Below are 26,896 nucleotides of genomic sequence, written 5' to 3' on the forward strand. Positions count from 1 at the left end.
GAAAAATGAGCATGGGTAAGAAGACTCCAGGTTAACGAAGGATGTCAACCTTTTAGTATTTATCACCCATACCTAATTTCTTGAAGCAAAGAACAAGTATTGTGAAAAATACTTGACTTTGATGGGGAAACCTAGGGACACTTCAGGGTCATATGGCAGGCCCATTGTAACGAAAGATAAAGTAGTGTTAAACATACCCTGCTTTATCTGTCTTTGTGACTCTCATAATTTACAAAATGAACTTCATTTTGTATTCAATAAGACTTTAAACTAGTGAGAGGTAGAAATTAGAGAGCAAGAGAACCTAAGTGTTGTTTTATCATAGACTTCTGAGCAACTTCTGTACAAAGAATACAGGCTTAAATTACTTCCATATTGGCTTTACTCTTTAGATGTCCAGCCTTCATATACAGTCTATGATATATCTCATTCTAGAGAAATTCATTTCATTCATTTTTTTGTATACTGCCAAATAACAACAACAGTCACCTCAAGGAAGGAAAAACTATTCTGCAGTCATAAAAAATGTTGTTGTTTTTTTATCAGTGCATGAGGAATGCCTTGTATGTTTCAGTAAGACATACTATTACGTCAGTGCATACTATTACATCTATTACAACAGCAGTTCTCCACCTGCTAAACTGGCCTGCCTTGAGTCCACACCCTACAAAACCTGAAATACCTTGGTGAGACATAAAATGATTAATCAATAAGGAGGTCAAGTCAAGTGGCTTTATTGTCATTTCAACCATGTGCAGTGGTACAGTACACAGTGAGGTGAGACAATGTTCCTCCAATAGAAAACCGCAACAATGGCAGTGGGATGTGGAAAAAGACTGAGCATTGTGCAAAAAGTAAAAGTATGAAGGTAGGTGTGTGTGTGTGTGTGTGTGTGTGTGTGTGTGTGTGTGTGTGTGTGTGTGTGTGTGCGCGTATGCGTGAGATTGTGCAGATAAGTGCTTGAGGTAGTGACGCATATGAAGGTATGTGTGTGTCAGTCTAGTCACTTAGTGTTCAGGAGTCTGACGTCTTGGGGGAAGAAACTGTTGCCCTAGTCTGGCAGTGAGACGCGCAGGGTACCCCCCTCACGTCGATAAGTGAAGCAGAGGGAGCCTGACCATGCGTCACACATTTGACAAGTTGGGAGTGAGAACGTGTTGGATTATATCTTTCACCTCTGAAAGAGGGGTATGTATAACAAGATCACATATTTTCTTTTAATGTTTGTTGGATCTTCGTGGTTGGGTTTGTTTTTCAAATTCAAATTCAAATTCAAATTCAAATTTTATTTGTCACACACACACAACCATACACAGTATGACATGGGGGTGAAATGCTTGTAGCTGTACAATGCCCGACCATTAAATGACAGAAAAAAAGTTTTACAATATTTACAATTTACAGTTTACTACAAAAATTTACAAATTAACTTAGGAATTTACAGTAAAGAATGTGCAAATAGCAGAAGAGATTATAAAGATAAGGATTATAAATTATAGGAATTATAGGATTATAGGAAATGTGTGGTGACGTGTGTGAGAGTCCAGTCTTATAGTGACGTGTTTGGGAGAGTCCAGTCCTACACCTGGTTCAGGCCCCGAATAGCCTGGGGGAAGAAGCTCCTCCTCATTCTCTCTGTTTTGGCCTTAAGGGAGCGGAAGCGCTTCCCAGACCTCAACAGTGAGAAGAGTCCATTGTTGGGATGGGAGAGGTCCATCATAATCTTCCTAGCTTGGTGTAGATGGACAGCAGGTCAGGGAGCTCTGATTGAATGATGCGTTCTGCCGAGCGCACCACCCTTTGCAGATCTCGTCTGTCCTGCTTGGTGCTGTTCCCAAACCAGGTGCAGATGTTTGCCGTCAGGACGCTCTCGATGGTGCAGGAGTAGAAGTTCTTGAGCACCTTCAGTGGCAGATGGAAGTCTCTAAGTCTTCTGAGGAAGAAGAGACGCTGACGGGCTTTCTTAACCAGGGTGTTGATGTGACAGGACCATGACAGGTCCTGAGTGATGTGGACACCCAGGTATCGGAAACTGTCCACTCTCTCCACTGGCGTGCCACTGATGATGAGGGGTTTGTAATTCCTCGCCTGCTTTGTAGTGAAGTCCACGATCAGCTCCTTAGTCTTGCTGATGTTTAGGAGGAGGTTATTCTCCTGGCACCAGGTCTCCAGGTTCCTAATCTCCTCCAGGTAGGCCGTCTCGATGTTGTCGGAGATCAGGCCCACAACAGCAGTGTCGTCAGCAAACTTGACAATGGAGGTGGTGTCGGATGTGGCTACACAGTCATAAGTGTACAGTGAGTACAGCAGGGGGCTTAAAACACAGCCCTGAGGCACTCCAGTGCTGAGTGAGATGGAGGGGGAGACTTGTTTTCCCACCCTCACTGATTGGGGTCTGTCTGTGAGGAAGTTGAGGATCCACTGACACAGTGATGAGCTGAGTCCTAGATCCGTCAACTTGGTGAAAAGCTTAGAGGGAATTATTGTGTTGAATGCTGAACTGTAGTCCACGAACAGCATCCTAACATAATTCCCTCTGCCAGTGTCCAGGTGACTCAGGGATGTGTGGAGCAGGTGAGATATGGCATCGTCTGTGGAACGATTAGTCCGGTAAGCAAACTGAAGTGAGTCGATGGTGGCAGGAAGTGAAGAAGTGATGTGATCTCTCATCAGTCTTTCAAAACACTTCATCACAATTGAAGTCAGTGCTACTGGACGGTAGTCATTGTGGCAAGCGGGCTGTTGTTTCTTTGGAACAGGGACAATAATGGACTGTTTGAAGCACGTGGGAACCACAGCTTGGGCCAGGGAGAGGTTAAAGATCTCTGTGAACACCGGTGCTAGTTGATCAGCGCAGGCTCTAAGGACCTGGCCAGGGATTGCATCTGGTCCTGCTGCCTTCCTGGTGTTCACCCTCCTGAAGGTGTTCCTCACGGCATGCTCTGTGATGACGAATGCATTTTCTTCACTGGTGCACTCCGAGCGCGCGCAGCCCAGTGGCGTGTCTAGAAAATTTTTGTTGGGGGGGCCAGGTAGGGGCACAGATTTGGAGAAGGGTGGCAGATGTAATTGGCAGATAATGTTTAAAAAAAAATTCTACCAACCATTAACCATAATTCAATAATCCTATAAACCTAATAACCGAATGCGCTTTTAACTCTTATTAGAATGAGATTTTAACCACTACGGTGCAAAGTTTTTAGATACTGCGTTGATAAAGTACAAGAGATACAATCAGTGCTTTGTCAGTGTTTACTCAGCATTCAAGGACAGCAATATTTGCATAGTATTTTTACTGACATGTAGTGCACATATGTTTTGGGCAAAAACATTTAAACTCAACAAACTTAATATTACTTACCGGGACATTTATTCTGTCCTCATTTTCTTTCACCGAAAAATTGTTTCCAGCGGTGCCGTCTTTCGTGCTTGGCTCTCCTACCTTTGCTAACGTGATGCGCATAGCGCAGAAGCCGATGCTGCATTCACTTACACTCGGATATCTGAGCTTCACCGTGAAAACATAATCGGACATTTGATATTTGATTGAATTGTATTGTTTTGCCTTTGGGGTGGCACCTGGGGTGGCCGGTCTGGTTGGGGGGGTGGCCTGTGCCCCCCCAGGCCACCCCGCTGGACACGCCATTGGCGCAGCCGTTTGTTGTTTTAATTGCTGCGGCGTCGAAGCGAGCATAAAACGTGTTCAGCTCATCAGCCAGTGAAGCATCTGCATTCATCATTGAAGAAGCTGGTCGTTTATAGTCCGTTATAGTCCGCAGTCCTTTCCACAGGCTCCTAGAGTCGCACTGTCGTAGCTGTGACTCTAGTTTTTCCCCGTAGCTCCGCTTTGCCTTTCGGACCGCGCTGCGCACGTTGTAGGACGCAGCCTTGTATAGGTCCATATTACCGGAGACAAGCCCTTCATTGTAGGCAGCGGTGCGTGATCTCAGAGCGTCGCGGATGTTTTTATCCACCCACGGCTTCTGGTTGGGAAACGTTCGGATGATAGTTCTTTCTGCTGTGTCGTCCGCTAGTTTCCCGATAAATCCCACAACCGCTTCCGTAAACATGTTGATGTCATCAGAGCTGTGCCGAAACATGTCCCAGTCTGCGTCATCCAGTGCGTTTTATAGTACACTTTAATTTCTAGGGGTGTAATGGATATAGCATTTGGCTGTTTGCCTTAATGTTATGGTCTTTTTTGTCTTTTAATTTTTGTTCTTTATTGTTTCCAAAGTTTTACTTTCCAGAATTTGTTGAACTTATGTTTTTTACAACTCTTCTGTAGATGTTTTCGACATTGCCTCAAATTCCTCTATCACTTCTACCTCTTCTTAAAGTCAATAAAGAGTTCTTTTACTGATGGCATGAAGTTGGCTTTAATGTTAGTTGTAAGATCTTGGGGTTGTTACAGCTTCACCTTGATCACAAACTACGCCACCGTCGAACTAAAACATAACATAAAATCCAATGAGATAGTAAGACGAGTGAAGTAAAGACATAAAATGAACTATATAACATACAAACATACCTCGCTGGCTGACCCATGCTTTGAGGCAGAAATGAGCACTTTACAGATACTTTTAAGAAACAACTTTCTCTGAATTAAATTGGCTTCTCTTGCTTCAACTTGCCATGCTCACACATCAACATGGCGTGCATCTCCCTCAGGTGCACCAGTGGAACCAACATGCAGTACAATAGTTCCTACATGAGAATTTTCACAATAAATGACCTAATGGCTTATAAAATATGCATAGTGCAAAACAAAATACATTAACTGAAAGTAAGGCAGTAAAATTCCTCAACTACATCAGCGATTACTGAAATGGTCTCTAACATTTGTAAACATTGTGCAACATCTGCATGTAACATCATCTATAAAGCTATATTATGAATGAAATAAAGCTGACCTTTGTGGGATGTTTAGTGTTTTTATCATTGCATTCAATGTCGCAAACTCACAATAACAGCGTCAACGCGTTAGCGCGGTTAGCTCATTAACGCGTTAGCGCCATCCAGCCCCACACTTGCTAACGGAGATTTGCCGTGTTAATGCGGTTATGCCGTTAACATCATTTTAATGAGATTAACGCTGACAGCACTAGTTTATTTTTATTTTTTTATTTTATGTTCTTTTGTTTGAATCTGCATGCTCAATTTGTCTGTCACTTTGCAGCGGGAGTTTCCCCAATAAGGGACAATAAAGGGTTATTCTATTCTATTTTATTCTATTCTATTTGCTTCTGCATAGAATAGGACATACAGCACATCCCAAACAAACTGGTACAAACCAGATACCCTTTATTCCATACTTTGCACCAGTACAAACAATTTGGCAGTCACATATTTTAGTCTCTAGTTTTCTTTGATGCAGCTTTTTTATTTTGCTTTGGTGAAATGCTTTTTTAAATATGATCTTCTCCAAAATGTAGTTGTGGGCATAAATTTTAATATATTTCTCAAAACAGTGGTTGGTGTATTTTATGTAATTGTGTTTTTATGAATCTATATACATCCCCCTGAGGATGCCAGTAAGAGGACATAGTTTTCGCATTACCTTAACAACAACAATAAAAACCACCACCACCAACAAAAAACGTTTACTTGCACAGCACTTACTTACTCCCAGAGCTGAAGTGAAAGAGTCATGAATCTTGTTTATTATAGTGACCACCTGGCACTCTCTCCACAAATGTGTTAGTTCGTATAAGCCTGAAGCCATGGATGTTCTTGTGTGAGTATTGATGTTACTATTTTTCTACTTTAAATGGTAAATGGTAAATGGCCTGCATTTGTATAGCGCTTTACTTTGTCCCTAAGGGCCCCAAAGCGCTTTACACTACATTCAGTCATCCACACATTCACACACTTTATGAGAGGTAAACAAATTTATACAGTGTCATGTCACACTGAACATTGACATTATTCATTTCAACATTATTCAGTGTCATGGCCTCATGCAGGAGATCAAGAAATACTTCTCCTATTGCTGTTATTCTGTGGCAGGCCAAACTTTTCAAAAACTTAATGAAGCACCATCCATTCAGGCAATCTGGAACAACAAAACAATATCACACCCATTCCAGCCCGCACTCACCAGCTCAGTTGCTTATGAAGCGTAGCATGAACTAAGTAGAACATTTAAGCGTGTCACAACATCTCTGTTTACATTTCATGATTCATTCTAAGTATTTCCTTACTCATTGTAACCTTTAAACTTTCACCAGAGGCAACAAGTGAGTGAATAAAATGTAGGATAAAAGAAAAATAAGGATGCTGGATTTGTCTTCATCATTAAAACCCTTGGAGAAATACGGATATGTTGGATATATGTGTAATATATTGCAGATACTGTTAACATGTTTATATGAAATATTAGTCTTTACCACTAGATGGCAGTAAAGGATTCGCTAGGCCAATCCAAAAACCTACACCTGCCTTTAGGCAACAGTCAGTTAAAAATAAAGAGATTCGGTTTATCCACACTGTGCTTTTATGCAAAAATAAATCTAGTGTTTCAAGCTGCCTGAGTTACTCGTCAAGTGAATAAATGTTACATTTGCAGTATTTTTGGTATAGAATTCCTTTAATTAGAGTGGGATTGCAGCAGTTGTATATATACAAAAAAGCATATTCAAGAAATCAATATGATTTGATCAATTTTGACAACAAATATTATTATTTGTGCTTCTGACGCAATTAAAAACAATTAACCCTGCTTATAAGTAATTCTGTACTTATTTAGTGCAGTTGAGCATTTTATTTTTAATTAATTAACTTAACACTATCATTGCATTGTACAGTAACAAAAATATACTAAATATTTACTAAAATAAAATGCAAATTGTTATAGTATCAGAATCTGAAAATGTACGTGTTAAGAATCCAGCATTGAAGCTATTACTTTGAAAAGGTTAGGTTGCATGCACTCAAAGAAGGGGGTGATCGAACGATTTTTTAATAAGAAAAAAACAAACAGAACAAACATGTTGGCCATGTTTGACAGACACCACCTTTTACTTGTAGTAAAATAGTGAAGGATGCGATACAAAGTTGTTCTGATGATTTGAATCCTGAAGGGAGCAGTTCTTTTTTTATTTGAATTGCAAAAAGGAATGTGATCGAGGGGATTTCAGGCTTCTAAAACGTTGGCTGAGGCTTTCAGTATTCGACAGTGCTATTGCTGTTTGCACATTTTATTTGAATTTACTTGAATATCTGAATAAGAAATGAAAAAGTGCTTTGAAGGGAAAACGCTATCAAAAAACTGAAAGCAAAAATTAAGGATTTACTGGGATATAATGGGAATGGAAATAGTAACAAACTGTAGGAGACTCAGAAAAAGAAGGGAACACACAATAATGTGGGGCAACTCAACACAAGACTGAAACAATAAATACAAAAGATGTCTTGCCCTTTTCACTTTTTTCCCTTTTTACGTAAATGGCCTCCTTGACTCCCCACTCAAACCAGCATTGCTCCCTGTGTGTATCCTCATCATTGACAGTGTCCACTAGCGTGTAGGTGTGAATAGACTGCGGAGTCCTGGCCTGACGAGTTAGCTTTTCCGTGTTGTCCCATCTGCTTAGCCAGGTCGGGTTCCCCGACGTATAAATCATGACAATCCTCCTGGCACCTAACAACGTAATCTATGTTACTCTGTTTGTGTCGAGGAACCCGATCCTTGGGGTGGGCCAATGTTTTGCGCAGTGCATTTTGAGGTTTGTAATCCAAAGAGTTTAAAGAGAATGTGTCTCAACTGCTGCAATACTCCTGACACGTAAGAGATCACTAAGGGTTTTCGCTCAGTCAGCGGTTGTCTTTCTCTCCTGGATTGGCTGAAGTTTTCATTAGGCGCCTTCCCAGCTTTAACAAATGTCCAGCTGGGATAATCACGATATGTTCTTCTGCTTTCCTGGCCACTGTAACTGTGGGGATGGTGTTCGCTCCATGTTGTAGTGTCCTGATGACACCCAATTTGTGCTCCAGTGGATGATGAGAGTCAAACCTTAAATACTGATCCATACGTGTTTGTTTACAGTATCATCAACTTTTCTTTGCATATGAGTATGCATGTACTCTAAAGAGTGCTAAAGTCTTCTCCATTAAACTTTTTGATTTTTTGCCCTGTTTTAATCTTATTTATTGATCTTTTTTGTATTTTCTTTATCACTGAGGGCACCACTGAAATTTTTGTTACGTTCTTGTAACATAATGACAATAAATAATCTAAACCTTGAGACAATTTAGTTACAGTTTAGAGTTATAAACCTTGGAGGAGTCCTTTTACCTTCAGCTAAAAGCAATCAGGTTGTCTCATAATATAAAAAATAACCTACAGACATACACTTCTTTTTCTTTTCTTTTTTTCAAAAAGTCCCATGGAATAAACCTTTAGGCTGACAAGATGTTTCAATGTCTTTAATTTAAAGATTTCTGCTTGTGATGTTGTTATATACTGGACTGAGGACCCCTTTAGGATTGGCAAAACATCCCAAACAAATTAGAACAAATCAGATCACCTTCATTCTATCCATCCATCTATCTTCCACTTATCCAGTTGAGGGTCACAGGGGGGCTGGATCTTAGTCCCTGGCGATATGGTGGATTTGAACACAGGACTTTCTTAGGCTAACCACTGCACCAACGTGCTGCCTGAAACAAGCTTTGAATATCAACAGAGCAGTGGTGTGGGTTCTGTCATTAAGAGGGAACTCAGTGTTGCTTCGGGTTTTCTGTCTTTGTTTCTGGCTCCGTTCTTTGAAACAGCTTTATTATTTTTCTTTTGTGAAAGTTTTTCCATGTATTCTTCTCCAAAATGTAGTCATGGTTGGCATAGAAAATTACATTACTTTTAATGTACTTCTCAAAATAGTAGTTGGAGTATTTCATGTATTCATCAGTCATGAACCCATATGCATCCACCTGAGGATACAGAAAGAGAGAAAGAAAAAAAATATTTTAGTACAGCACTTTTCAAAACATATTTTGCAGAATACCTTAATACAGGATCAATCTGGATCATGCACAGCACAAATCTACAGCAGAATGTCTATATATACATACATGCAGTCAACATTAAAAACATTAAAAAATATCAGATGTGTGTGTGTGTGTGTGTGTATGTATGTGTGTGTGTGTGTATATATATATATATATATATATATATATATATATATATATATATATATATATATATATATATATATATATATATATAAATAAAAAAAATTAATTCCCCACTCGCCCCTGTGGGCGGTTTATCCTTCAAGCTCGGGTCCTCTACCAGAGGTCTGGGAGCTTGAGGGTCCTGCGCAGTATCTTAGCTGTTCCCAGGACTGCGCTCTTCTGGACAGAGATCTCCGATGTTGTTCCCGGGATCTGCTGGAGCCACTCGCCTATCTTGGGAGTCACCACACCTAGTGCTCCGATTACCACTGCGACCACCTTCACCTTCACCCTCCACATCTTCTCGAGCTCTTCTCTGAGCCCTTGGTAGTTCTCGAGCTTCTCGTGTTCCTTCTTCCTGATATTGCTGTCATTCGGAACCGCTACATCGATCACTACGGCCGTCTTCTTCTGTTTGTCTACCACCACTATGTCCGGTTGGTTAGCCACCACCATTTTGTCCGTCTGTATCTGGAAGTCCCACAGGATCTTAGCTCGGTCATTCTCCATCACCCTTGGGGGCATCTCCCATTTAGACCTCGGGACTTCCAGGTTATACTCGGCACAGATGTTCCTGTACACTATGCCGGTCACTTGGTTATGGCGTTCCATGTATGCCTTGCCTGCTAGCATCTTGCACCCTGCTGTTATGTGCTGGATTGTCTCTGGGGCATCTTTACACAGCCTGCACCTGGGGTCTTGCCTGGTGTGATAGACCCCAGCCTCTATGGATCTTGTGCTCAGAGCTTGTTCTTGTGCTGCCATGATTAGTGCTTCCATGCTGTCTTTCAGTCCAGCTTTGTCCAGCCACTGGTAGGATCTCTGGATATCAGCCACCTCCTCTATCTGCCGGTGGTACATACCGTGCAGGGGCCTGTCCTTCCATGATGGTTCCTCGTCTCCCTCCTCTTTCTTGGGTTTCTGCTGCCTGAGGTATTCACTGAGCACTCGGTCAGTTGGGGCCATCTTCGTGATGTATTCTTGGATGTTCCTTGTCTCATCCTGGACTGTGGTGCTATATATATATAGCACCACACACACACACACACACATATATATATACATATATATATAATATATATATATATATATACATATATATATATATATATATATATATATATACATATATATATATATATATATATATATATATATATATATATATATATATATATATATATATATATATAAATAAAAAAATATATATCTTCAGGGACTAAGATCATGCTCCCCTGTGACCCTCAAAAGCTAAAGGGTTGTTAACTAATTCTAGTGCCAAGTAAAAACCACAATGATTAGTGGTCATTAAAACTGATGATTTTCTCATAAATCACAACACTTGGGTGGGTCCTGGGTCGTGTGACCCAGTGTTTCAAGTTTCATGGTATTTGGTTTTTCATTGTTTATGTTTTGGTTCATTTCAAGTTTTCAAGGTTTTCATGATTTTTGTTCTGGGCTTGTTTCCGTTTTTGCTCCAGTTCAAAATCATGTTCATAGTTGCTATAGTCATTTCTGGTTTCCCATTTTAGGTCCTAGTTTAGCTTTTGCCACTGTCCTTGCTGCCTAGTTTTGCTTTTATGTAATCAACCATAATAAAGGCTTTCTTTTGTTTTTTGAAGGTCAAGGTCAAATTATATATAGCACATTTTCAGACAGACGATGTTGCACAAAGTGCTTAACAATATAAAAATGCCATTAAAAAAGAAACAATGTAAAACAATAATAACAATATAAAACAATTATAGGACAATAAAAGAATGAAAACAATAACTAAGACTGTCAAATAAGACCAAAGTCCTTGGGTTATAGTGTGTTAAAAGCCAGGGCATAAAAATATGTTCCGTTGTCCACAGTGTCTGCTTTTGGATCTCCTTCTCTAATCTCCAAGCAAACCGTGACAGACATACTTCTCTCTCCTGGATAAACTGCCTTTATAGGTTTAGATGCATTGTTAGGACGCATTGTCATCGGCAGTACTAACCCTAGCCCAAATTTTGATATCAGCTAGATATCAAAATTTGCTGTATCACACAGAACTGCCTTTTGAGGTGGTTTGAGCATTTGATTCGGATGCCTGCTTCACACTTCCTAGATTACGTAGTTTGGGCATTGAAAGAGGACCCAGGGCAACTTCAAGATACGTTTAACAGATTACATGGCTTTGGGGTCCCTTGATGTCTCCTCTAATCTCCAATGAGCTGCAGGAAGTGGCTGGGGTGGGGGGAAGTATGAGGATCTCTGCTCAGACTGCCGTCCGGAATAAGATGAGCAGCAAAAAAAAAATGGACGGACAGATGAGCTTGGATGAAAACAATGCAATGCTTTCTGCTATGCAAACAGAGTAGCGTTTGTACTGATATGTTTAAAATATGTGATGTTCAGTTTTAACCAATTTGCAAAATTGTGTTAAATAATTTCTTTTAATGAAAGAGCTGCTCTGGGGTTCAGTGCCTGTCAGTATCTGTATTGTGTGCTTTGAAATCTGTGACTCTCACAATGAAATGTAAAGGTGATAGTAACTCACTGTATCACATGTGTGCAAAGCCAGGAAGAGAGTGAACGCTCCGTTGGTTGGTCTGACTAATGGCCAGAATGTTTCATTCAGATTAGGTGACTTTAGGAACCTGCGGATAAAAAAAGCTTCAATGGAAAATGAACAGAAAACAAACCAAACATATAAAAAGAAGAAGAAAAAAAATACTGACAAGTAAGGAAACACTGCATCCTTCACACTGACCTTTAAGTTAAAATAGCTTCAGGAAAGGCTGTAAATGATTGTTGGCTGTAAATGATCAAATATCTGATTGTTGGATTTATAAGAATTAAATGATTTTGAGTTCAATCACCAAAAATAATATTTTATGGTGATTGCGTGGCCCAGATATCTTACATTTTTTTAATTAGTTATTTCATAATTTACTGGCTTGGAAAAAATTTCTGCTTTCCATGAATGATAAAAATAATTATTTTTTGCTTCCTAATGTCGTTTTACCCATTTTGGCAATTCGACATTACCTTTAAATGTAAGCATCTTATTTGTCATTATTATATTTAAATAGGATAAAATCTGGTATTTTAATGCTGGGTTTTTTTGGGGTTTTTTTTTTCAGTTTTTGGTGTGTGTGTGTGTGTGTGTGTGTGTGTGTGTGTGTGTGTGTGTGTGTGTGTGTGTGTGTGTGTGTGTGTGTGTGTGTGTGTGTGTGTGTGTGGTTTTTTTTAAATCTAATTATTTATTTTTACCTCCGATAACAACTGACCTGTTCTTCACGTATCGGAGGAAGTCCTGGTGTAGAACGTAGAAGCGGCTCTCATTGTACTGCCCTGAATAGTAGTCCCTTGGCCTGGTGAGGTTAAAACACAAAAGACAGGAGGGATAATTTATATTATTAGTTTTTTTTCTTTTGTTTGTTTCTTCTTCTTTTTTTATAAATTGCCTATTAAAACCTAAAACCAAAGTGGATTACAACCCAAGTTTCATGTTGTTTTGGGTGTTTCAAGAGGGTATTTGTCATTTGAATCTGTTAAGCAAGACACCTGTGCGTCTCTCACTTGGTTGTTGGTGCACTCAGCAGTGATATCTGGGAGCTGTGGCCATGGATTTTTACTAGCTAGACAAAACCACAGCTGCTCTTAAAAAGTTGTCTAATGTCAATTTAAAGCAATTAGAAAATCTAAATTTGTTAAAGAAAGAGAAAAATAACCAGTGTATGTAACAGTCATGTACATCAATGAGAAATCACAAATGAAAGCTAAAAATTTAACAATGAGCATACATCAAAACTTTCAGTCAATTTCCTGCAGATGATAATCACCATTCCTTGTCGAATTGGCCACCAGAGATCTGCTGTCCTTTGAGAAGACCCCCGAGCCATTGAAAATCTCTTATTCCCTCAGGAATCATCACATATTTTATTCCCTGCCAAGAGAAAAATTATGCAGAGTAATCATCTTTATTTTGTGGAGATTATAAAAAGTATCACAATCCTGTCTAAGCTTTAGTACCTCATCATGAGGGGCAGATTTGTATCCATATGTCCCAAAAACAGAAGGTGATGCAGTGATGGAGTACGCTGTGTGAACGTACACTGATGTTCTATTTCCTACATCTTCCTCAAAACCTTTGGTAACGGCACCGTTCATCCTGCCAAACAGACGCAATTCAGAAAATTGATCTTTGGTTTGGTTTATGTTGATTTCATTGCAATGTTCAAGTTCAGTCACTATAGTTCAAGCGACAGCATTCACACTGAAAGCAGTGTGATATGCCTTTCATCTTATTGTGCTTTTCCTTAGTTTCTGTCTTATAGCAGCATTTGTTCAAGGATTTCCTTGATGCCTTCCCATAAAGTACAAGAGAATTTTTTTAATGCAAGTTTATTTACATCAATAAAAAATGTTTTCAGCAATTAATTTCTATATTAATTTCTAGTTATTAATAACCCTTTTTGTCAGTTTTGAGTAATTTTCCCAGTATTTTGACTTAGTGGGGGAAACAAACTAGTTTTTCAGCTCTTGGCCCTGTATGATGTCACTAAGTGCTCATATCTCAGGAGTGTTAGTACAAAAGCCTCATCCACCTGCCGTCTAGTTGTATGCAAGACTGGAAATAAGGATCAGCATAATATTAAGTAGCTGCAATAGCGCCATTGTTTAGTAGGTTGCGGTACCAAAAAAATCGAACAGACTTCCATTCAAAGAGGTGAAACTTATGGCGTAAATAAATTTTCCATGAGTCACTGGCTAAAATCTCTTTTTTTTAGTGTTCTCATCCATTTTGAAATCAGTTCCACAAATAGCATGAATATTAGGTCTGTTTGATGACTGATGTGATTCATATTTCTAGTCTGGAGTACCAGAGGGGGGTGTCATTTACCAGTACAGCTGAGTCACATGCCGGTAAGAGATCTTTTCAGACAATAGCTGGTGTTGTTTAGGCTTAGGAAATAACAGTCAGTCTGGGAACTCAAAGGTAATCTTGTCATTCCTCATATAAAGTCGGTTCTTTCTACTTGTATCACTTCCTTAAGAGTTGAGGTAAGAACAAGTTTTGTGAGTGTAATTGCTTGGCTTCTCATTTGAGTTTGAAAGTCTATTTCCTTCTTTGGATTTCATGTAAGGGTGTGGGACACACCACACTGGGCCAGTGTAAGCTTTCCTGTCTTCTTTTCACTGTCCTATCAACATGAAATAAAAAAAATAAATAATAATATTATTCAGGAAGAGACCTCCACATCAGCATGGGTATAAGAGCAGAGGAAGCAAAGAATTTGCATTTTTTCCAGAAAACTGTTGAAGCATCTCTCTCTGAGATGAATCTTTTAGTTCCTGTACTAATAGATCATTAAAATGTTGGTAAAGACCAAAATGATTCCGCACTTGCGCCATATTACAAAAATCATTGGGTGGACAGCAAGCTGAAATCAGACTTGCGACAACGGTGAGCATTAGGTTTAAGTGATTCCATGGTTAAGCTGGTTCAGCTTGTTCTTTATGGATAGAGGCTTTGGCATCTGGAGAGGACCATAGCTAAAAAGTGATTACACAGAGACTTCTAATTATTTCAAGCAACTCTTCCTTTCTCCAGGGATATAATTAGATCCCTTGGAAGGAGGAGAAAGACATAATGAGAAAGATATGATGAAAATATACAGCTATAAATGTTAAATGGTCACATATAGTTTGAATGACCTATTTGTGACTGTTAAATTAAAAACTTATAAATATCAATTCTTGTTTCAGCAAGGTGACAATAAACTGACTATTTGGAACTAGCACAAGAAAGCTGGTCTTCAATCACTAACCTGTGGGTAGGCATACATATAATTGTGGTAGGTGCACAGACATTTAGGCAATATCCTGTTCAGACATTTAAGTGTTTGACACTATGGTGTCAAAGTGTGAACCTCCTCCCTGTATGCATCCTCTTTGTTGTCAGTCATGAGTCGAATGATCCGTGATGTCCATGTTATGGATGGATTGACAGTTAAGTGTACAGAGCATATAGAGGAGGATCGCAATGACTCTAGTGCTCATATTGAGGCTTGGGGTATTTGCTTGTCCAGCCTGACAGCCTGGGGGCATTTGGTGAGCTAATATAGCATCTAGTAACATATTTAAGTCAGTGCATGAACTTTGTCCAACAGCTTATTTGAAACAATGTCATTAAATGGCAAGCTGAAGTCCATGAAGAGCATCCATATCAAGTGTGTTTGTCTACGACAGTAAGGGCTGTATCAAGAGCCAGAGAGTTAATCTGTTTCCTATATTTTATTGGTGTAAAGTTATTGCAACTGATAATGCTGTCTGATATGACGGGGTTTTCATCCTGTGACCAACCAGTCATATACTGTAGCTTACAACGAGGGTCAAAGGACAGAATGCACCTTATACATAAACAGTGGCTTGAAAGATAAATAAATAAATAACAAGACAAGATATGGCACTGTTTCTGTCAAACATATTTGCCTCAATATTGAATTTTTTCCTGTCTTTCTTTCTTTTTTGCACACATTTGTCACATGCTGTAGGTTTTTGATTGTGAAAGTAATTTCAATATTAGACACTAAAGTAAATGCAGAACACAAACTTTTGTATATGATGATTTAATTTAGTAAGGAAACAACAAAAAAACTATCCAACCCTGACCCAACGAAAAAAAAATTATAGTCCAGCCAATCCAGAGTTTAAGTAGAATGCAATAATTTGACAAAAAAAAGTAATTTGTTCGCCATTTGTTACCATCTTTAAACCGGAGGCTTAATATAAGCCATATATACAGATATATAGAGATGGCACATGAAAAACTAAGTTTCATGACAATTTCATTAATTTAAAAAAAGAGCTAGCTTATTCATCAGTCAGAAAAAAGTACATGTAAGTACTGTACCTATAAGTTTGGTAAGGTAGTGAAATTAAATTATTATGCTGTAGAAAAAATCAGCTGCAAGCGTCAGAGATTTCAAAATGCTTCCAGATTGTCCAGCACTGACTGCTTTAGCAAATATGGCCCAAATGTCCAGCGCACAGTTTCAATGTGTATGTGAAGTGCACCAGCAAAAAGTCTGTTGAAAAAGAACCTAAGGGCTGCCTGCAGTTTGCAAATGAATGAATCACTTAATCACTGTTTGAAAACACCGTATGACAACAGCGATGGATTATTTAGCAGGAAAGCTTTGACTGGCAGGAAAAGGAACTCTTAGGCAATGGGAAATATTTATGACATTTCTGCAACACTAGTTCCTAGGCTTCTTTGTCACAATATTATATCATAATTATTGCTACTTTTGTCATTTCTGTTTGTAAGGGTTTTCTTTTTATATGCTGCCATTGTCTTTAAGCTCTGCAACAAAAAAGGATAAAAAAAAAATCTGCTCAACCAAAATAACCAAAAACACCCAAATACATGTCTGCACATGTTCCTGCTTCTTATTTCTTGGAGGTTTTTTCTTTTTCTTTTTTAAGTTGTTCAAAAGAAAGAAGTTCTTGAAGAACAACTGCCGATTTTCTGAGAGAAATGAGTTTCATATCAGTCTGCATAAGTGTACACAAATTATATCTCAAAGGCTCTCCACCATAGTTAAATATTGTCCTATGCATTCTAATACACAGAAATAATACATTGATTTTTTTTTTTTTTAAGGTGTGGAATATCCTGGAATTTTAAGAGGTGTGTTCTCCTCTTGGATCCTTCTTTAGCTCTCTGACAGGTCTCATTGCAGGCTTTCTTTCTGTGCTATCTGCCCAACTCTACAATTACATATGCTTGAGTGTAAACAGAGATTAGGCAGTTTGGTTTGGCAGTTAGTTTGGCTGAGCTGCTATACTTCCTGACAGCAGCTCTCACCACTCTCTGTTTACATATGCCCGGCATGAGAGTCTAATCCTAACCCAGTCACAACTGGCCATTGTGTTCGGTTTGCTGTGTTAAGATATGATATGTTTAGTTGTGATACATAAGAGCAGTTCTCTCTTTATACATTCAGAAAATTTTGTGAATAGAAATAACTTATAGGTTAATTTGAGTAACGTCTTGCAAAAAAAAAAAAATTTATTAGGTACACCTATTCAACCCAAACCTCTGGTAAGCCAGTCATAAGGCTTTTCAATTCAAATTTAATATAGACATGTAGAAATTGTGAAAGAAAGGTGACTTTGAAAGTGGCATGGTTGTTGGTGCCGACTGGCTGGTCTATTTCAGAAGGTTCTGAAGAGAAAAAGGACTCCAGCATAGTACTAATAAGGTTTACCTCATAAAGTACCTGGAGAATTTATGTGATGTTGTACCAAAGAAGAAATACTCTCTTTGTGATGCTTTCAGGCACTTAATTTATCTTGATCTTAAAGGTTCATAATATATTTCAGTGGTATTTTTAAATACCACTGAAATATGTTATTAGCTGGCTGTTTCTAGAGATTTCATCAGACCTAAGTGATTGTTGTGCTCTCCATTAAACTGCTCTCAAATAGGAACATTTTACCCCTAAACTACCCTTCAGTTCAGAGAGAATAGGCAGGTATTTTTTTTAAGCTCTTTCTTACCGAAAAATGTAATCATGAGCATCGATCTCTGCACCCACTTTTGAGCCGTTCAGAATTCCCGCAGTACCCACCACAGCGCAGTGAACACAGCCATCGCCCCCTGGTTTTGGGAGGAGCAGTGGCTCTTTTGGCTTTGGAATCAGCTTCACTGAAGCCATCACTTCTGCAAACGAAAAGAGAACGCATAAGTACAGACACTTACAGGAGCAAACCTGTTCAGACTTGTGGATGCCAGATTTTCATCCTAACATGCAAATTTCACAGCAGAATTTCATCAGACCAAATAGTGTTTTTTCCAATCTTATGTTTTCCAGTTTTGCTGGATTAGGGTTAGACTAAAACTAACTAAACTAAACTGTAGTCTTAGTTTCCTGTTTTGATAGGAGTGGCAACTGGTGTGTGTGGCTTTCTGGTAATTCAAGTTTCAATTTGTTATCTGTTCTTCTGCATACTTTAGTTGTAACAAGTGTTTATTTGCTGTTGTCTTCCTATTAGTACAAAGAAATCTGTTCTCCTCTGAACTCTGAGATCAACAAGACGTTTTCACCCAGAGAACTGCCAGTGCTTCCTACCATTTTATGAATTATTTTTATTATTTTATAATTTTATTATTGTATTGTGATGGGTTATTATCATTATTAATTGACTTATGGATGGCAAAAAGTAATTTTTTAATTCACAAAAAAAAACTTTTTTTCAGTGCAGAAAAAAGCTTCTATAGTAAGCTCTAGAGATGGTTGTGTGGGAAAATTCAAATCCCAGTAGATCAGCACTTTCTGAAATATTCAGGCCAGCCCATTTGGCACCAGCAACTACGCCACACTTAAATACAAATAAATCTTCTTTCGTTGCCCATTCAGATGCTCAGTTTGAACTTCAGCAGGTAATCTTGACCATATCTATGTGTCTAAATGCATTGAGATGCTGCTATGTGATTGGATGATTAGGTATTTCCATTAAAGAGCCGTTGAACAGATATATAATGAAATGACTGTATTTTCATTGGGTGCGGTAAGAATAATTTCATGTCTTTCAATACAAGTTCAATCTTAGCTTTTTTGACTGATTGTTTAATTACTTCTTTATAAGCTTGATGAGCTTTGTCCTTTGTCTCTCTTGTGCTGGAAATAGTGTAATTACAGAACTGAAAAGTGTGTGTGACACAAAAACAATAATAAAAGGTGACATAATATTTCTTAACACTTAACTGTCTTTCTTATTGACGTGTATCTTTTTCACAATTATTTTATCAGAATATTTAGAGTTAGAATTAGGAAGAGGAAATTAAATCATAAAAAAAAAATCTATTATTCCATTACTTAGCAGTCTGTTACACAATACTTGACCTGATATCAGTTTCACAACTACCTACCATCATATTTGTACTCCATAAACCCAAAAGGATTGTTAAAATGTGAAAGGCGATTCCACTCGCTCATATTAATGTTGTCCTTGTGCAGAAACAAACGTATGTTGGGAAGAAAAGCCTTCTTGAAGTTCTCATCCTGAGAGTTTCGCAGTGATTGGGCACATGTCTGATAATAACAGAAATATTAAATTGTGAAATAGGTTAAAAAGATTTTGTGCCTGACTTATTTTAGAAACCTTTAGGAATAATTAAATGGAGTGAAACCATTAAGAAACCCAGTCAAAGAGAAAATACAGGACAGTTACAGCAGAGGCAACAGACTGACTGCATTGCTGAGCTCACTTCAGCGTTGCCAGCCCACACCCATCAAGTTAATTACTACATTTGTCCTGTTTCTGTCATATTGTGTCTTAGCATGCTTACTGTTGGTCTAGGTGGGGCATCCTGGTTATAGACATCATCAAAATCCCACTGAGGAGCCTTTGTGAAATATACTTGGTAGAGGAGAGGTATTGGAGTCTCAGCCACGGCTCCATGTGTAGAGTATTTCGGTTCTGTCACTGGGTTTGTTTGTGTTGAATCAACATTTTTTGCTGGGCTGGTTGTGGTAGACACAGAAAGCAGTGCAGTTGTTTTTTCTTTCTGTCCCCAGAGTTTAATATCAAACGAAATGCTTTCCCATCTGAGTTCATGTTTTCCTGAGAAAGTTATCCAACTGAATCATAAATTTCACAGAAAAGCACAAATGGAAACAGGACAAAAGGGAACAAAAAGGAAAGTTCAGAATTAGCAAATCAATTTATGATTCCTTTTTTTTAAAAACAAAATAAAATAAACTACTTACCGTTTTGATAACTTTTCCTGAGATAGAATCAAAGCCACAAAAAAAACTGTCATTATAAGGAGCAACGAAAACATCCTGGATGTGTGGACTGCCATCGCTGTTGAGTGAAGGCTTCGCCGTTAAATTGAACACACATAGACACACATATGCACTCCCTTCTGGATTTGACTCCTTCTCACTGAAGTGACTGGGCTGGGCTACACCACAGTTTGCGGACAGATATGCAGTCAAATATATTCAGACACACAAAGCCAACCACACAGAGCTTAACAGCAATGTGGTTTGTTACACAACAATGGAATTTCAGAAACAGACATACCTCAGGGATTAAACCTGTTATACATGTAGTATTTTAAAACTAAAATAAAAGCCACAGCATTCCTTTAATAACGTTGAAAACTGCAAAAAGGTTCATTTGGTTTGTCTTGGGAATTTGACCGTGTGTGGGTGCGTCCTGCCATCTCCCCGCCTTGGGTGCCACACTTTTTGTTCAGCTGACTCTACTCAGCAATTAAGATAAGGAGAAAAAAGTCTTGTTGGTTTTGTAGCCAGTGGGATGTGTGTGTGTGTGAGATGACTGCTTATTCCTGATCAGTAGAGAGGAGTGTGTTTTTTGGTCATTAACTTATTTTTCAGTTTAGTGACAAACTCCTGGGTTTTGTTGTTTTCTTTCTTTAAAGGGTGATAGTGGCTTGTCTTTCACTTTTAGTTTAATTAGTAATTCAATTATTAGAGAAAATCTTTAATTTAACGGGGGGCACCCTAGTTATATTTTTTGTGCTTATTATATCTTTAATTGGTGATTCACTGTTATCTCACTACACTTTACATGTTCTATGACATTACTTAAAGATGCCACTAGGTGGCGCTTAGTGCAGAGGAGGAGCATAAACCCCCTTGGAGGCAAATCTGCAGAATAAATCCTGAAGTTGAAACTTTAAACAAGCTCATGATCTTTATTTTACTTGAGTCATTTTGAGAGTTACTAGTGCTCAAAAGGACTCATAGGTAACAGCTGAAACAGTAAGGCTGTTGTCAACAGTAGTGAAAGCAGCCGAGAGCATTGTGGGGACCTCTCTTGCCTCCCTCCCCAGGCCCTCTCCATTACAGGTGACTCCACTCATCCCTTCAACAGCGTCTTCAGTTTGCTGCCATCAGGAAGGATACTGAAGAGCCTCCGGGCCAGAACACGCAGACTGAGAGTCAGCTTCGTCCATTGGGCTGTCAGGATGCTAACCATCTCTGAATCGAGAAGGGGGGCCCATCTTACAATGCTGTGATTGTAGCCATTCCCCACTTTCTGTGAATGGTACTCATGGTCATTGATCAGTAGGCTTTGATTAGTTGTCATTGATCAATGGTCATAAGAATTTGCATACTAACAATCATGGAACTAACCCCCCAGCACATTGTTTATTCAGGGGCGCTAGTTTCCTTCACTATGCAAATGTACTGTTTATAAGGTTGGGGAAACCTGTAGGCAGCTGAGACAGAAGAAGTCACTTGGATGAGTGATTAAACGTTTCTACCATTGAAAATGTCCAGATGAACAGAATCAACCTTTTGGGATTTACTTACCTGGATGATTAAGCACGCATCAAGACGTTATTTTATTAATATTCTTAAAATGATAGCGGCACACACGAAAATTTTTGAAGCACAAACCAGCACAAATGTAGCACAAACGTTTAACATCAATTTTGTTTGATTTGGGTAATGTGGGGGGGCTGGTTGACCATTGATGACCTCTAGAAATTCTTATTAATATCTTTAAAATAATAGCAGCACAAACGAAAATTTTTGCAGCACAAACCAGCACAAACGTTTGATACCACTTTTGTTGGATTTGAAGAACTGTTGGTCTTCCATGGTCTCTTGTGTTCTGGGGGCCTCTGGATGTCTGGAGTTTTGATCTCCTCCATACCCGCTTCACACCCTGGAGGACGGGGCTGTGGCCCCCCCACACTCCCTAGCAGATCATTACATGGAGAAACCTTTGGAATGCAAGCATGCTGATCCACACAGGTATGCACACATGGGTATTCACAGACGCGGACTAAAGCTTTCTTGGCTGCTACCTCAAAGCACACTGTGCGCTGTCTATCTTGCGTGCTGCACAATATCGTTTATTATTTAGTAAATATTGATATCTATGACTAGCTAGTTTATTGTGATGGTGCTTTGTTTTCTCTATTATTATGTTGCTCTTTGTTGTTTGCTGTCTCCTCTGTTTGTTTTTTTTTTTTTGTTTGTTTTTTTTTTTTTTTCTCCATACAGGTGACCCAGGAGTTCTTTTTTTTTTTTCTCTCTCTTCCCCCCCCTTCTCACCGTCTCTTCTCCCCTTTGGTTTTCTTTCTTTCTCTCCCCCTCTTTCTCTCATTCATTCCCCCTGTCCTATTTATTAAAAAAAAAAAAAAAAAAAAAAGACAAAGGATGAACTGAAGCTCTGCCATCACGTAATGTCGCATACTGCTGTTTCTGATGTCATTTAGAAAAAAAAAAAAAAAAAAAAAAGGATTTGAAGAACGTGGGGGGGCCAACTTCACTCACATTGGTGCAATCGGCACCACTAATGGCCTTAATTCAGGTTGAGGATTTTTTAGATCTTCCACTTCACGTTTTTGTTCCATAACCCCCAGGATTATTTAAGACAGCGGTCCCAACCCCCGGGCCTCGGACCGATACCGGTCCGTGAGTCGTTTGGTACCGGGCCACGAGAGTTGAGGCTCAGGTGTGAAATGTATAGTTTTCAGGGGTTTTATCGGTTTTCCGCATTATTTTGTTATCGTTTTTATCGTTAACTCGGTTTTCCTGGGTCTTTTCACGCGTGTTATGAATAAATCTTCTTTTTTTCGGTACCGGTACTAGTTTTATTTTGTTGTATTCATCCGCTACACCTTAAAGGCCGGTCCGTGAAAATATTGTCGGGCATAAACCGGTCCGTGGCGCAAAAAAGGTTGGAGACCGCTGATTGAAGAAATGACCGTCTTAACTGCATCCCACCTCAGCAGCGATGGTGCGCTGTGAGCAGCCCTACTTATGCAGTTCAACAAGCCGACCATGTTCAAAAAGGAGAGTTTTTTTGCTTTTGCCATCAGAACATCCTGACAGTCTGACTACCTGACAGAAAATGACAATGAATCCACAGTTTTGCACAGATTTGGCCTTTTAAAGGCGTGTGGTCCTAAACATTTGATCAGCTGTAAAACAGCCTGTCCCAGTTTAAGTTTGTTAAATGCAAGTTAAATGTTTTGTCTCACTCCCAGTTCTGCTTGTTGCATGTTGTTGGAACCTTGTTAAGATCCAACAATGCAAAAGATGATTTGACTGTATTTAATAATCGATTAGTTTCTTCTGAATGGATTAAGAATGCTTTTTTTTCCGCATTGCAATGCATCACAATTGTAAATCATTATACGATTAATTGTGTCAGCTCTATTAGATGTAAGATTGTATATTTGCTTTTGAAATGGGCAGTTTGGTTTATTGTGCTTTGTATTTGCTTTCATACTGCAAGGAAAGAACGCTAATCTACACCGAGCATCTGAAGAACAACATGCAAGTCCTCCAGCACATTGAATCCAAAACCTGTTCCAGTTCCTCAGACACCATCAGAGACTGTTTTGAAAGCCCTCTACTATCAGGTCTGGATAAAAGGAAACTTTGCCAACCACTGCAAGTATCAAGTGTTTTAAATTTTGTTTGACTGTTTATTATGTACTTATTTGTTTTTGGTTGTATTAAGTTTGATATTAATTAGATCAGTGCCTTTTTAGTCATTAATTTGATTATTAAATATTAACTGTTTAGGGCAGCACGGTGGTTAGGACTGTTGCTGCACAGCAGGAAGGTCCCGAGTTCAATTCCACAATCAGACTGGGGTCTTTCTGTGTGGAGTTTGCATGTTCTCCCCGTGTTTGTGTGGGTCCTCTCTGGGTACTCTGGCTTCCTCTCACCATCCAAAGACATGCAGTTTGTGGGGCTAGGTTAATTGATTAATCCAAATTGCCCATAACTGTAAATGTGAGTGCGAATGGTTGTCTGTCCCTGTGTGTTAGCCCTGCGACAGACTGGCGACCTGTCCAGGGTGTACCCTGCCTTTCGCCCTATGACAGCTGGGATAGGCTCCAGCGCCCCCCGCGACCCTGAAAAGGATAAGCGGGGGGCGGGTTTTGAGAAGCTTAAGAGAACAACATACTGCCTGTAACATCATTCGCCATGAGTGGTTTGGTGATGGGCATATCCATGGAGGGAGGCATGGACCTTTGTAGCAACCTTCACAACAGCAACCCTGACTGCCATTAGGTATTGGGATGAACTCCTTGGACACATTATCAGACCCTACACTGATGCAGTGGGTCTGGGGTTCCTGCTAGAGCACAACAATGCTAGGCCTCATGTGGCAATAATATGCAGGTCGTGGAAATGAATTAGCCCCTTTTCCATTATTACCCACTCATTCTGACTTGCCACGGTTTTCAGGGATTTTCATTACATCATAGCACCTGGCACCAGCTACTAACATAGTACCTGCTCGGCCGGGGTTGCAAGTGATCTGACCATGTACCAAAATGTGAAGTCATCAGACTGCATGCCACCGATTGGCTGGTTAGTGGTGTCAGTTCATGAGCCATGAGAGCGAAAATCAAAACCAGCATTTTTGAAACCCGGGAACGAAGGAAATGGCCACTAAAAATGACATATGTGCAAAATACACAAATAGTCAGTGCAGGCTAGCAATAGTTGTAAAATGAATGTAAATCTTCCATTTTCAGTAGGCCAGAACATGGCACCTTATTCCTGTTTTCTTTTGTTGTTGCTCCCAACCTAGACACATATAGGCAGAATGAACATCCTTGTTTGTAGTCATGAATTTTGGCTCTGCAGAAATTTGCTTAGAGTGAAAAGAAACCACAACAAAAACCTACAAGGCTACAAACTCATCAACTGATCTGGACCAGCATATGTGAGCTATAGGCATCAACATTTTTACTGCAAAACTTATACTACTACTACAACTAAGAGAAAGGAGGGAACAGCAGGACAAACTGTGAACTTCTAATAGGTAAAAGTTATAAAAACAAAGACACTGAATGTCATATCTCATAGAAAATTGTTTCAATAAAAACTACATTACCAGCATCAATCTCACTTTGTATCATTTCAGACTGACTAATATTTAATGACTTATAATTGATTGCTGAATAGTTTTTGAGATGACTGGGGTTGCTTGTCTCCACAGGTCCTTGTGTTACATCACACTGACTCCACCATGTGGTAGAGGAGAGGAAATTCCTGGAAGGATCAAACACTGGAGATACAATCAACACCTGGGGCCCGTTCTTCGTACCTCGCTAAGTAAGTTAGCCGGATTTGACTGTTGACGATTTCGCGTGATCCTGGATCGTTCGGTTCTTCGAAGCCCATCCGGGACTTGCTGTCATAGCAACAGAGCCGTAAGCGTAAACCTGCTCGGGAGCAGGTTTACTTTATGTAAACAGGATTAGATCGCGGCCACTCAGGTATTTCCGCTTCATGTATACGAAAGCAACAGCGATATTTTACCACTGTTGTACCATAAATAAATAACATCAATGTAACTAAAGATAATGCAGCACTTGATCCTTTTATTGATGTCACACAGATACATACAGGTCATTTCCTAAAAAAGGGAAATGTACTATTAACATTCTATTACATGTATGTGATTATTACAGATGTAATTCATATTTCAGAGTAGTAATTGCAATTTACTTCGTGTAATCAAGATGAGAGACCACGGCTATAAAAGCGAAGGTGGATTTGGGAAGCCTGTCGCAGCCATGTCCTGTCCGTATACGCGACCAACCCATTGCGGAAGGTGCAAGATTGATAAGGAGAGTCCTCAGAATTCAGCGTATATTGCGGGACAGACAGGATCCTTTAGCTCAGCGCGACAGTGTGCTCATAGAGAGATATCGATTTTCCCGTGAGGGTATTATTCACTTAACCAACTTGTTGACGAGGGGGTGCAGGACCACCACCTGTCTTTTTTTTTGCTCTGCCCTTTTCTTGGTTGCTGTTATAAACAAACAAACAGATTATTCCAGGGTCTCTTTCCAAGAGACGAAAAGCAATATAAGTGATCAATATTACCATTCTGTAGAATATTCTTATATTTCACTTTTACTTGTTCCCATGTTCTAGTGGGTCCTGTTGTGGCTCTAATGTGAAAGGGGATATAATATAACATAATGTAATATAATATAATGTAATATAATATTGGATAATATAGTGTGATATGATAAATCTACCCTACCACCTACTGGTGTTGGCCAGAGGGGCCGATGGCGCGATATGGCAGCCTGGCTTCTGTCCCAGGGCAGCTGTGACAGCTACCAGTGTGTGAATGTGAGAGTGACTGAATAGTGGCATTGTAAAACGCTTTGGGTGCCTTGAAGAGCGCTATATAAATCCACTCCATTATTATTGTTATTATTAAATTACTTACGAGTTTAATTTGTCAGCAACTTTCTGCCAGCCCTCTCTCCTTGCTTTTACAGCCTTTGCAGTGTTCCCTTGCTTTTTAATTAAACTCTGAAACTCCTAAAATCCCTCACTCAAGAGTTCTTGCTCTGCTGCCGAAGAATACCGAGCACGCTCCTTCGACATTTTCGCCGACCAATCAAAGGGTTGCCGATCAATGTTTCTACTATCGATGCGTAGCCCCTGTTGGGCCACCCAGTGATCTCACATTACTTCATCCAGCTGTACTAATCGTCAACAACAGGTGTGTTCGGGGAACCGGAATAGCGAGCTCAGAGTTAGCGCGATGATTTGATCTTGGATGTGTCATTTGATCTTGGATGTAGTAAGCGACGTACGAAGAACGGGCCCCTGGGCCCTGTTTCAGGAAGCCGGTTTGGAAAACTCAGAGTGAAAAACGACACTCACGGTTGAGTAACCCCGAACTGTCCAACTCGGAATATTCC

At 39.4% G+C, this 26,896-nt stretch overlaps 1 protein-coding gene and 1 long non-coding RNA gene across 3 annotated transcripts; one reads left to right on the top strand and one right to left on the bottom strand.

The window, feature by feature from the left end:
* Nucleotides 1-1,098: 1,098 nt before the first annotated feature.
* Nucleotides 1,099-25,257, top strand: LOC146703443 (uncharacterized). Of its 2 annotated transcripts, none has more exons than XR_014922005.1 (3): nt 1,099-1,188; nt 23,443-24,990; nt 25,168-25,257. It is a non-coding gene; the product is annotated as an uncharacterized LOC146703443 (long non-coding RNA). The 2 variants fall into 2 exon arrangements; XR_014922006.1 differs by having other exon boundaries at nt 23,443-23,569.
* Nucleotides 8,719-20,021, bottom strand: LOC146703444 (alpha-N-acetylgalactosaminide alpha-2,6-sialyltransferase 1-like). Its single transcript, XM_085466682.1, has 9 exons — nt 19,926-20,021; nt 19,505-19,796; nt 19,085-19,247; nt 17,713-17,875; nt 13,177-13,315; nt 12,987-13,090; nt 12,432-12,515; nt 11,699-11,798; nt 8,719-8,928 (listed from the first exon to the last, which is right to left on the bottom strand). Exons 1-9 carry the CDS (start codon nt 20,018-20,020, stop codon nt 8,719-8,721), a joined length of 1,350 nt encoding a protein of 449 aa, XP_085322808.1. The 5' UTR covers nt 20,021.
* Nucleotides 25,258-26,896: the final 1,639 nt, after the last annotated feature.

This window comes from Copadichromis virginalis, linkage group LG8 (assembly GCF_057382275.1).
Source record: "Copadichromis virginalis isolate Kocher_CV1m ecotype Utaka linkage group LG8, C_Virginalis_male_GT1.1, whole genome shotgun sequence".
Classification (NCBI taxonomy): Eukaryota; Metazoa; Chordata; class Actinopteri; order Cichliformes; family Cichlidae; genus Copadichromis; species Copadichromis virginalis.